General features: G+C 34.5%; 1 protein-coding gene across 1 annotated transcript in view; it reads right to left on the reverse strand.

Moving 5' to 3' along the window:
- Positions 1–1,207: 1,207 nt before the first annotated feature.
- The window catches only part of CFAP210 (cilia and flagella associated protein 210), a gene marked incomplete at both ends in the record, with an annotated part of 46,445 nt that continues 33,649 nt past the window's right edge, over positions 1,208–14,003 (reverse strand). The window contains 2 exons of the mRNA XM_081262091.1: positions 1,208–1,552; positions 13,392–13,556. Of these exons, the coding sequence (XP_081118217.1) occupies positions 1,208–1,552; positions 13,392–13,556 (510 nt within the window). The remainder of the gene's footprint in view (positions 1,553–13,391; positions 13,557–14,003) is intronic.

A 14,003-nucleotide genomic window follows, 5' to 3' on the forward strand; every position in this document is an offset into this window, starting at 1 on the left:
GTAGCATATTCTGTGGGGTTTTTTTTTTAAAGAGCAAGGGAATGCAACTCAAAAATCCTCTGACCCTGCATAACAAGTTGTGACAAAATGGTGTAGAATTACTTTAAGTGACTTCAAAATGTATTTTGTACTCACTTCGGCAGCACATATACTTTAAAAAATTGGAACAATACAGAGAAGGTTAGCAATGGCCCTTGCACAAGGATGACATGCAAATTCATGAAGTGTTCCATATTTTTGAAGAATGTAGTATGTTGGGCTGGGGTTGAGGCTCAGCAATAGAGCTCTTGCCTAGCACGTGTGAGGGACTGGGTTCAATCCTCAGCACCACATGAAATAAACAAAATAAAGGTACCCAACTATGACTGTTTTTTTTTTTAAATGTATTTTGCACATCTGTCTACAAAATAAACCATAGACTACTACACTCAATAATCAATGTTACTAATAACAGTGTTATTTGATCCTGATACTTAAGGACAGAGCAAATAAGTATAAATTTCTATCGAAAAGAAATACATCCTGTGAAATGTTACACAGCCATAAAAAGGAATGAAGTATGGATATGTGTTGCAACATGGATGAACCCTGGAAATACATGAAATAAGCCACCCAAACGCAAAGCATGTTTTTTTATTTAATTTTTTTAATATTTATTTTTTAGTTTTTGGTGGACACAACATTTTTGTATGTGGTGCTGAAGATTGAACCCGGGCTGCACGCATGCCAGGCGAGCGCGCTACCGCTTGAGCCACATCCCCAAAAAGTATGTTTTAATTTAGATGAAATATGTAGAACAGACAAATGCACAGAGACAAAGCAGAAGCTGTGGGAGGGGGAATGGGGAATAACTGCTTAATGGGTGCAGAGTTTCCATTTGGAGCAATGAATAGTCAGGTTGCACAATATTGTGAATATACTTAATGCTATTGAATACACATTTTAAATAAATTTTGTGTATTTAATAATTAAAAAAGGAATTGCAATCAGTTACCTTTAGGGTTATATATACTCAAAGGAAATATTGTGCCAGGTTCAGTCCCCAATACCAAAAAAGAAAAGAAAAAAAAATTTTGTGAAGAATCAAATCAGGTATAATTGTACTGAGATGAACGTCAGATTTATTAAATAATAAGAATATAGTCCATTTATATTTGTAGCTCATTTGCTACCACTTCAGTCTTCTCAATCTTAAAAATAATTTTTTCTACCATGTAAAACCTAATCTTCCCTTAGACTTCTGAAAATTATTATATTTTGATCCCTGAGAATTATAAAAAGGAAGCTGGACTCCAGTAATATCATTTGCCTGATAGCTTGGTCTTAATCCACCTCTCCCCATAAAAGCTGGTCCGTGGCCACTTCCAGGTCCTTCCTGTGCAGCTTTTACAAGAGGATAAATAAATTTATTTGTTGGTTCAGATTCATGTTTAATTACTTCTCTGGCATAATCCTGAAATTCTTTCTCCTTGGCAGCTGCAAGAGTTTCAGTAAGTCTGCAATATTCTAATTCGTTTTGTTTTGCTTCTTTTGCATTAAACTTTTTTTGGGCCTATGTGGGAAAGAAAGGAAATACAATTTAGTATTGGCTAAAAACATGAACTTTCTAAATATATGTAGCATTTGTAGTTATAATTTTCTAATTTGACAATATGCTATTCTTACAGAAACTCCCACTCCCAGCTTTCTCAGAACAGTATGTTCAAAGTCTGCCTCTATAGAACCTAATCATAGGGGCTGGGTTTGTGGATCAGTGGTAGTACACTTGCCTAACACGTTCGAGGCACTGGGTTTGATCCTCAGCACTACATAAAAATAAATCAAGGTATTAAATAAAAACTTTTTTTAAAAAACTTAATCTTACTTGTCTCATATAATACATCTTCAAACAAACAATAAAATAGTTTTTAAAAATCATGAAGTTTTAGGTCAAAAAATAACTGAAAAAGAAAGGGGAAGGAAGAGAAATGGAATATATCAAGAAATCAAGTGAGTTATAACTTTTCTACTTGTAAAAATCCAGGCAGGCCCAGTTGATTTTGCTGGTTAGAGCATTTAAGAACTGACACCAATCCTATAAAAACTCAGAAAATACTGGGGCTGGGGATGTGGCTCAAGCAGTAGCGCGCTCGCCTGGCATGCGTGCAGCCCGGGTTCGATCCTCAGGACCACATACAAAACAAAGATGTGTCCGCCAAAAAATAAAAAATAAATATTCAAATTCTCTCTCTCTCTCTCTCTCTCTCTCTATCTATCTATCTATCTATCTCTCTCTCTCTCAAAAAAAAAATACAAAGGAAGAAACGTTTGCCAATTGAATTAGGTCAGTATTGCTCTATGAAAGCTAGACAGACAGCATAATAGAACTACAGAACATTGTCTTCATGAACAAAGGTGCAAAAATCCTTAACAAAAAATTAGCAACTGAATCTAGTCATATATTTAAATATATACGTATATTTTAAATCCACAATGACCAAGTAGGGTTACTCCAAAGAATACAAATGCTTTCAATATTTAAAATAAAATGAAATGAGCCAGCATGGTGGCATACACCTGTACTCCCAGCTACTTTGAAGTCTGAGGCAAGAGGATCACTTGAGCCCAGAAGGTCGAAGCTAGACTGGCAATATGGTGAGACTCCATCTCAAAAAAGGAAAGAAAAGAAATATACCATAGAATAAAAGAACACATGATCACTTCAATATATGTGGAATTGACAAAATTCAACACTCGTGCTAAAAACTAAGCAAATTAGAAATAGAGGAAACCTACTCAACGTGATAAAGGGTATTTATTAAAAATCTCTGGAGGGGCTGGGGCTGTGGCTCAGTGGTAGAGTGCTTGCCTAGTACGTGCAAGGAGCTGGGTTCGATCCTCAGCACCACATTAGATAAATAAGTAAATAAAATAAAGGTATTGTATTCAACTAAAAAATTATAGGAAACATGTTTTAATGGTGAAAAACTGAATATCTTACTCCTAAGATTAGGAGCAAGACAAGGATATCACTTTTTGCTCTTTTATTCAATATGGTGCTGGTTCTAGAAAGTGGAGTAAATCAAGCAAAAGAACTAATATACACATATTTAGAGGCGAAAAATTAAAGCCATCTATTCACAGACAACATGATCACACATGTAAAAGTTGCAAAGAATTACCAAAGAGCTAATAGGACTCATAATTGAATTTGGCAGGGCTTCAGGTACAAGTTAATATATTAAAAATCTACTGTACTTATACATATTGTAAATAAATAGAACAAATATGGAAATAAACAATTTCACAAGGACATTTTTTTTAAAGAGAGAGTGAGGAGAGAGAGAGAGAATTTTTAATATTTATTTTTTAGTTTTCGGTGGACACAACATGTTGGTATGTGGTGCTGAGGATCGAACCCGGGCCGCACGCGCGCTACCGCTTGAGCCACATCCCCAACCCCTTCACAAGGACATTTTTAGAAACAAAAATAAATTTAGCAATATATATAAATGACCTATTAACCCAATACTGAAAAGGAATATTAAAAGAGAAATAAATGCATAATATTCATGAATTTGAAGACTTGATATTATCATCCCCAAATATTTTTCATAATTCTCCCCAAATTACTCTGTATTTATTGAAATCTCCAAAACTCCTGAAGACCTTTTATTGTAAAACTCAACGAGCTGATTATAAAATATATAATTCCAAGAATTCAAGATAGCCAAAACAATTTTAAAACAACAAAGTCAAAAAAGAACTTACACTGCTGATTTCAAAGACTTTGTATAAAGTTATAGCAGTCAAGTAGTATGATATGAGGGCGGGGGCTAGTGCTCAATGGTGAACTTGCCTAGCATGTTTGACGCAGCAGGTTCCATCCTTAACACCACATAAAAATAAACAAAATAAAGGCATTCTGTTCATCTACAACTAAAAAAAAATTTAAAAATTTTAAAAAGTATGGTATTGTTACAAGAAAAAAAACAAAGGGCTGGAACATTGCTCAGGTAAAGAGTATACTTATCATGAATGAAGCCCTCGGTTTAATGGCTCAATTCCCAGTCTCCTCACACACAAACACACACACACACACACACACACACACACACACAGAGACATATATATGCATACACACACATATACATACAGATACACACATATAGACAGATATCTAAATACAGATTAATATGAAGGAATTGAGAGTCCGGAAATAGATCCACTCTTAGGTGATAAATTGATTTTCAACAGAAGTTCCAGAGTAATTAATTAGAGAAACCATAGTTCATTATCAAACTGTTCTGAAATAACTAGATATCTGTATGGAAAAAAAATAGTTTTGATCTTTTACATCATATATCAAAATTAATTGAAAACATATCATACACCTAAGCTATAAAAGCAAAAGTATTTCTAGAAGAAAACAGGACAAAATCTTTATGATCTAGTTTAAGTTTAAGTCTGCAATGACACAAAAAACATAAATCACAAATTAAAAACCAAAAAACCGGGCTTTATCAAAATCAAAACATTTGTTCATCAGAAGATACCATTAAGAAAATGAAAAAGCAGGCTGGAGTTGTGTTTCAGAGGTAGAGAGTTCCCCTACCTAGTTCCCTAGCATGTGTAAGGCACTGGGTTCAATCTTTAGCACCGCATAAAAATAAAAAAGGTAAAAAAGAAAATGAAAAAGCAAATCACAGATTAGGAGAAAACACTTGCAAACACAAAACTGACAAAAAACCTCTATACTTAAAGAACTTTTGAAATTCAACAGTAGTCTAGAAACAAACCCTCACATGTGAACTAATGATTTTCAATGAGCATGCCAAGACTCATTGGAGGAGAGTCATTGGAGGACAGTCTTCAACAATAGTGTTGGGAAATCTGAATATTCTGCAAAAGAATGAAGCTAAACATATAAAAAGCCACGTACAAAAATTATCTCAAAAGAGATCAAAGACCTAAACTTAAGAGTAAAAACTATGAAACTTGTAGAACAAAACAGGAAAAGCTTCAAGACATTGACTCAGGAACTTCGTCTTGGGTATGACATCAAAAGCATAGAATGAAACAACAAAAGAAAGAAAACACAAAATGGCCGTAAAGAAAATGAAAAATCTTTTTCTGGGCTGGGGTTGTGGCTTAGCAGTAGAGTGTTCACCTAGCATGTGCAAGGCCCTGGGTTCGATCCTTAGCACCACATAAAAGTAAATAAATATTGTGTCCAACTACAACTAAAAAATAAATTTAAAAAAAAAAGAAGATACTATTGACAGAGTGAGAAGATAATCCATGGAATGGGAGAAAACATTTACTTGTCCTACCTGACAGGAGATTAATATTCAGAATATAAAAGAACTCCTAAAACCCAACAACAAAAAGCAAACAACCCAATTTTTAAAAATTGATAAGGAAGGGAGCACACATTTCTCCCAAGAAAATACACAAAAGACCAATTAGTACCTATATCACTATTTAAAACCAAAATGAGGTCCTTTTTTAAACCTACTTTGATGGCTATTACAAAAAAAGAAATAAAAAGACGTACTGATTGAAGAAATTGAACACATGTGTATTGCTAATCGAATGTAAAATAGTGCAGCCACTATGAAAATCAACTTGACAGTTCCTCAAATATAAAACATAGAATTAGCAAATGATCCAGTGACTTTACTCTGCCTATACAAGCAAAAGGAAAGCAGGGACAGTGGCTGGCGGTGAGGGAAAAGGCTCAGGCAGAAGGATCCCAAACTCAAGGCCAGCCTGAGCAATTTAGCAAGACCCTGTCTGAAATTAAAAACAAACAAACAAACAAACAACAACAACAACAACAAAAAGAGCTAGGGATATAGCTGTACTGTAGAGTGCTTGTCTAGCATACACAAGGCCCTGGGTTTTATCACCAACACTGCAAAAATTTAAAAAGAACTGAAAGAAGGAACTCAAATAGATATTTTATTCATATACCAGTGTTAACAGAAGCATTATTCATAATAGCCAAAATAACCCAAAGGTCCATCCATAAACAAAATGTAGTATAAACATATAATGGAATATTACTCAGCTTTGAAAAAGGAATGAAACTGATATACATGCCACATGTATGACCCCACATGGATGAAGCTTGAAGACATTATGCTAAGTGAAATAAGTCAGACAAAAAAGGATGAATATTGTATGATTCCACTTATATAAGGAACCTAGAACAATCAGATTCATAAAGCCAGAGATAATTAAGGCTAGAGGGAAGAAGTAATGGGTAGTTACTATTTAATAGGTACAAAGTTTTAATACAGGATAATTAAAAAGTTCTAGAGATGTGCTCACTTCAGCAGCACATATACTAAATTGGAATGATACAGAGAAGATTAGCATGTCCCCTGCACAAGGATGACTAGGAAATTCATGAAGCATTCCATATTTTTGAAAGTGAGGTATTCCTAACCTGCAGGGACACTACAAGATTATAGGGTAGAAACGACAATACCTCAGGTCCGCACTGCAAGAGAGGAAGTCACATAGACCACATGAAAAAACAAGGGAGAAAATGCCCCAAACAAACCAAGATACTATAACAATAGAATCCATGACAGCACAGTAGATGGAATGACAGAGGGGTTCAGAATGTACATAATTAAAATGATCTGAGAATTAAAGAGTGACCTAACTGAGCAAATACAGGCAAAAATTGATCACTCCAACAAAGAGATAAGAGATCAAGCACAGGTAGCAAAAGATTGCTTCAAGAAAAAGATAGAGATTATGAAAAAAAAAAAACAGAAATTCTTGAAATGAAGGAAATAATAAGCCAAATAAAAAACTCAATAGAAAGCATTACCAACAGACTAGGTCTCTTGGAAGACAGAACCCTAGACAATGAAGACAAAGTATATGATCTGGAAAATAAAGTTGACCACGCAATGAAGATGGTAAGAAACCATGAACAGAACATCCAAAGATAACATCAGTGCTGGGGCTGCAGCTCAGTGGCAGAGTTCGCCTAGCATGTGTGAGGCACTGGGTTCAATCCTCAGCACCACATATAAATAAAATAAAGGCATGCTGTCCATACACAAGTACAAAAAAATTTTAAAAGAAAAAAGATAACATTAAAAGACCAAGTCTAAGATTTATTGGGATAGAGGAAGGTACAGAATTTCGAACTAAAAGAATGCACAATCTCTTCAATGAGATAATATCAGAAAATTTCGCAAACAGGAAGAATGAATTGGAAAGTCAAATACTAAAAGCTTACAGGACACCAAATGTACAAAACTACAACAGATCTACACCAAGGCATATTATAATGAAAATGACTAGCATACAGAATAAGGACAGAATTGTAAAAGCTGTAAGAGAGAAGAATCAGATTACATATATGGGGAGACTAATTGAGATCTCAGCAGATTTTTCAGCCCAGACCCTCAGGGCCTGGGGATCCTGGAATAATATATACGGAGCTTTGAAAGAAAATGGATGCCAACAAGAATCATATCCAGCAAAATTAAACTTCAGATTTGATGTCAAAAACCTTCCGTGATAAACAAAAGTTTTAAAAATTTACAGCAAGAAAGACTGCATAACAGAACATTCTTGGCAAACTATTCCATGAGGAGGAAATGAAAAACAACAATGAAGATCTACAAATGGAGGAACTACATTAAAGCAAAGGCCAATCAAAGAGAAGCCAAGTCAAGTTAAGAACCAAAAATAACCAAAATGGCTGGGAATACAAACATATTTCAATAATAGCCCTGAACGTGGATGGCCTAAACTTATCAATTAAAGACAGGATTTTTAAAAAAGACTCAGCAATATGCTGCCTTCAAGAGACTCATCACACAGGAAAACATCTACAGACTGAAAATGAAAGGATGGGAAAAAAACTTATCACTCACATGGACCGTGTAAACAAGCAGGGGTTTCCATCCTCGTATAGATAAAGTGGGCTTCAAACCAAAGTTAGTGAAAAGGGATAAAGAAGGACATTTCATACTACTCAAGGGAATCATACATCAACAAAACATAACAATTGTAAATATCTATGCCCCAAACAATAGGGCATCTATGTATACCAAACAAACCCTTCTCAACTTAAAGAATCAAATGGACCACAGCATAATAATACTGGCTGACTTTAACACACCTCTCTGACCACTGGATAGATCTTCCAAAAACTAAACGAAGAAACTATAGAACTCAATAAGACAATCAATAATTAAACTTAACAGACATATACAGAATATTCCATCCATCAACCAGCGAATACACTTTTTTCTCAGCAGCACATGGGTCCTTCTCCAAAATAGACTATATGTTATGCCACAAAGCAAGTCTTAGCAAATACAAAAAAAAAAAATAGAGATACTGAGCTGGGGATACAGCTCAGTTGGTAGAGTGTTTGCCTCGCATGCCCAAGGCCCTGGGTTCAATTCCCAGCATCACCAGAAAAAAAAAAAAAAAGGATACTACCCTGCATTCTATCTGGTCATAACAGAATGAAATTAGATGTCAGGGATAAAATAAAAAATAGAAGCTACTCCAATACCTGGAGACTAAATAATATGTTACTAAATGATGCATGGATAACAGAAGACATTAGGGAGAAGATTAAAAAAAATTCTTAGAGACACATGAGGACTCCAATACAACACATCAAAATCTCTGCAATACTATGAAGGCAGTGCCAAGAGGAAAAGTTCATTGCATTTAAGCTCATTCATTAAAAGAAGAAAGTCAACAAATAAACAACCTGATATTATATCTCAAAGCCCTAGGAAAAGAAGAACAAACCAACACCAAAAGCAGAAGACAGGAAATAATTAAAATCAGGGCTGAAGGGTATGGAGTAATGGTTCAGTGGTAGAGCACTTGCCTAGCATGTGTGCTTATTTATAAACACCACTTATAAATAAATAAAATAAAGGTTCATTAACAACTAAAAATATTCTTTTAAAAAATCAGGGCTGAAATCAGTGACATTGAAACAAAAGAAACAATTTTAAAAATTGACAAAACAAGCAGCTAGTTCTTTGAAAAAATAAATAAAATTGACAAACCCTTGGCCATCCTAACAAAAAGAAGGAGAGAGAAAACTCAAATTACTAAAATTCATGATGAAAAAGGAAATCATGACAGACACTATTGAAATACAGAAGACAATTAGAAACTATTTTGAAAATTTATACTCCAGTAAAATAGAAAACCTCAAAGACACTGACAAATTTCTAGAGACATATGATCTACCCAAACTGAATGAGGAGGACATACACAATTTAAAGAGATCAACTTCAAGCAAGGAAGTAGAAGACATCATCAAAAGCCTACTAACCAAGAAAAGCCTGGGACCAGTCAGATTCATAGTTGAGTTCTACAAAACCTACAATGAAGAATTAATACCAATACTCCTAAAATTATTCCATGAAATAGAAAAGGAAGGAACCCTTCCAAACTCATTCTATGTGGCTACTATCATCCCAATACCAAAAACCAGACAGGGACACATCAAGTAAAGAAAATTTAAGACCAATATCCCTGATAAACATAGATGCAATAATTCTCAATAAAATTATGGCAAATTGCATATAAAAACATATTTAAAAATTGTGTACCATGATCAAGTGGGGATCCTTCCAGGGATGCAAGGTTGGTTCAACATATGGAAATCAATAAACATAATTAATTCATCAGTATCAATAGGCTTAAAGATAAAAATCATGGGCTAGGGATGTGGATCAGTGGTAGAGCACTTGCCTAGCAGGTGTGAGGCACTGGGTTCAATTCTCAGCACTGCATATAAATAAATAAAGTCCATTGACAACTAAGAAAATATTTTTTTAAAAAGATAAGAATCATATGATTATATCAATAGATGCAAAGAAAGCATTTGACAAAATACAGCACCCTTTCATGTTCAAAACACTAGAAAAACTAAAAGTAGGAATACACCTCAACATTGTAAAAGCTATCTATGCTAAACCCTAGGCCAACACCATTCTAAATCGAGAAAAAATAGAAGCGTTCCCACTAAAAACCAGAACAAGACAGGGATACCCTCTTTCACCACTTCTATTCAACAAAGTCCTTGAAACTCTAGTCAGAGCAATTAGACAGATAAATTAAGTGGATACAAATAGGAAAAGAAGAATTCAAACTATCATTATTTGCTGATGATGATTCTATACTTAGAGGATCCAAAAAACTCTATCAGAAAACTTCTAGAATTAATTAATGGATTCAGCAAAGTATCAGGACATAAAATCAATACCCACAAATCAAATGCATTTCTATACATCAGTGATGAATCCTCTGAAAAATAAATTAGGAAAACTACCCCATTCACAATAGCCTAAAAAAAACTAAAATACTTGGTAATCAATTTAGCAAAAGAGGTGAAAGATCTCTACAATGAAAATTATAGAACACCAAAGAAATAAATTCAAGAAGACCTTAGAAGACGGAAAGATCTCCCATGCTCCTGGATAGGCAAAATTAATATCATCAAAATGGCCATACTATCCAAAGCACTATACAGATTCAATACAATTCCAATTAATATCCCAATGTCATTCTTTTTTTAATTAGTTACACATGACAGTAAAATGATCTTGACAATTCATACATTTGAATCAAATGGGATATAATTTCTCATTTTTCTAGATATAGAAAAAGCAATCATGAAATTCACTTGGAAAAATAAGAGACCCAGAATAGCCAAAGCAATACTTAGCAAGAAGAGTGAAGCAGGAGGCATTACAGTATCAGACCTTAAACTGTACTACAAAGCTATAGTAACAAAAACGGCATGGTATTGGCACCAAAATAGACATGTAACCAATGGTACAGAATAGAAGATGCAGAGACAAGCCCATATAAACAAAGTTATCTCATACTAGACAAAGGTGCCAAAAATATGCATTGGAGAAAAGATAGCCTCTTCAATAAATGGTGCTAGGAAAACTGGAAATCCATATGCAGCAAAATGAAGCTAAACCCCTATTTCTCACCATACAGAAAAATCAACTCAAAGTGGATTATGAACGTAGGAATTAGACCAGAGACCTAATAAGAGAAAAAGTAGGCCCAAATCTTCAAGACTCCTAAAGTGCAAAAATTAAAATCAAGAATCAATAAATGGAATGGATTCATACTAAAAAGCTTCTTTTCAACAAAAGAAACAATCAATGAGCTGAACAGAGAGCCTACATTTGGGGAGCAAATTTTTGCCACAAACACATCAGATGGCACACTAATCTCCAGGATAAAGACTCAAAAAACTTAACACCAAAAAATCAAACAACCGGGGCTGGGGACGTGGCTCAAGCGGTAGCGCGCTTGCCTGGCGTGCGTGCGGCCCGGGTTCGATCCTCAGCACCACATACCAACAAAGATGTTGTGTCCGCCGAGAACTAAAAAATAAATATTAAAAATTCTCTCTCTCTCTCTCTCTCCCCTCTCTCACTCTCTCTTAAAAAAAAATAAAAAAAAAATCAAACAACCCAATCAATAAATGGGCTAAGGAGCTGAACAGACACTTCTCAGAAGACGAAATACATATGATCAACAAATATATGAAAAAATGTTCAACATCTCTTGTAATTAGAGAAATGCAAACCAAAACTACTCTAAGATTTCATCTCACTCCAGTCAGAATTGCAGTTATCAAAAATACAAACAATAATAAGTGTTGGCAAGGATGTAGGGGAAGAGGCAAACTCACACATTGCTGGTAGGACTGTAAACTGGTGCAGCCAATCTGGAAAGCAATATGGAGATCCCTTAGAAAACTTGGAATGGAACCACCATTTGACCCAGCTATCCCACTCTTTGGTCTATACCCAAAGGACTTAAAAGCAGCATACTACAGTAATACAGTCACATCAATGTTCAGAGCAGCACAATTCACAATAGCCAAACTGTAGAACCAACCTAGATGCCCTTCAATAGATGAATGGATAAAGAAACTGTGGTATATATACACAATGGAGTATTACTCAGCAATAAAAGAGAGTAAAATTATGGCATTTGCAGGAAAATGGATGGAGTCAGAGAATATCATGCTAAGTGAAGCCAATTCCCAAAAACCAAAGGCCAAATGTTTTCTCTGATAAGTGGATGCTAATCCATAATGGGGGCGGGTATGGGATGAGTGAAGGAACTTTAGATGGGGCAAAGGGGAGGGAAGGAAGGGGTTATGGGGGTAGGAAATATGGTGAAATGAAACAGACATCATTACCCTAGTTACATGTATGATTTCATGAATGGTGTGACCCTACTTTGGGTACAACCAGAAAAGTCAAAATGTGCTCCATTTATGTATAATGAACTGAAGAACATTCTCCTGTCATGTATAACTGAATAGAACAAATAAATAAATTATAAAAATAAAAATAAAGCACAGAAACTCAATTATTGCTAGAATTGACTCATTAAGTCAGTTGCTGTCACAACTAGAATATTCTTTAATTCCATGGTAGTGTTGAATATTTTCAGTTTCTTGTACCATTAGAAATTATTATGCCTCATAAAATTAATAAATGTGAATCAAGTTTTGGCATAGTTTGAAAAAAAAATAGCTCTAGAGATAGTGATGATGGTCAAAGTGAACGTACTTAATGCCCCTAAATTACACCCCTAAAAATGGTTAAAATGGTAAGTATTATGTTATGAATATTTGAACCCAATAAAAATTTTTAAACTCAACAATAAGGAACTATCTCAATTAAATAATTGAGAACAGGTTTGAGTATACATTACACAAAAGAAGTCACATGAATGGCTAATAAGGATATGAAAAGATGCTCACTCTCTTCAGTCATTAGGGAAATGCAAAGTAAAACCATAAGTTAGCACGACATTAGGGCAATGAACAAAACACAGGGTGACAAAGGTGAGTTTGTAAAGCAGCTTGTGCTTCTATACATTGCTGGTAAGAAAGGAAAATGGTATTGCCACTTTGGAAAGCAGGTTTTGGTCACAAATGATTTGATGCCAGATCCTCTGTCTTTTAAAATCTCTATATCACCCCCTCACCTCAAAACTGAAACCCACGAGATCCCAATCAACATGGTCTCTGGAATAGTCAAGAAGGGAAAAAAGTAAACCAAAGATTAGCAGTATAGCCTGTCACATGCATTTGTATCTTCTTTAATATTTACTAAAGTACAAAAGACACTAAAGAAGGATGAAGATATGTGTAAAAAAAAAAATCTCTTGTAGGAATGCCAGTGCAGATAAAAACAGAAACAAACCTCATATTTCTTTATACAGCTTATTGTGTCATAACCATAATGACAATTTGTTCTTACCCAACAAAAGAAATTGCTTGAGCAATAGAAAGCCAGCATGAATTCTGTATTACATATTTATTGCTAAAATAAATGGAAACATTTAGGAATAATTACTATTTGTTGAATGTTAGCATCTTGAACTTCTCTGCGTTCTTTATCAACTTTGTGCTTTTTCTCCTTTTCATGCTCACGAAAAATCTGATCTGCTTTCATAAATGCCAGCAATTGTTTTTTAGATTCTATTTTCCTTTGTCTTTCTTCTTCCTCTTTATTTTTCATCTAGATGTTTAAAGGTAAAAGGAAAAAAAACTATTTTAGCAAGGAGTCCTGTCTGAAAAGGGATGGAATTAGAAAGTTCCAAGTAGAAAGCTGGGAGCCATGCAGCAGCACAAAGTTGGATGCACCTGGACTGACTCCCATGTGGTCACTTTTCTTTAAAAGAAATATGCAAATATAACTGGGTAATTTTTACTCGTTTTTTCTTAAAAGCATCTAAATGTTTTCATACTTCTGTATGTTAAATAAATAATAATCTTTGCATGTTAAGATGGTTCTGAACAGTTTATTACTTTGTATCTATAAATGTCTTATTTATAATTATGGCATTGTTAGAAAGCAAACACTGAATTCAAGAATATAGAAAGATAACTTATACACTGTTTTTCACATCTCTGCTAGTTTAGGATCAGAGAAGCAAAGGGAGTGGAAACCACACAGTGGAAAAGT

The sequence above is a fragment of the Spermophilus citellus genome (genome assembly GCF_964194105.1).
Source record: "Spermophilus citellus genome assembly, chromosome: 11".
NCBI classification, from domain to species: domain Eukaryota; kingdom Metazoa; phylum Chordata; class Mammalia; order Rodentia; family Sciuridae; genus Spermophilus; species Spermophilus citellus.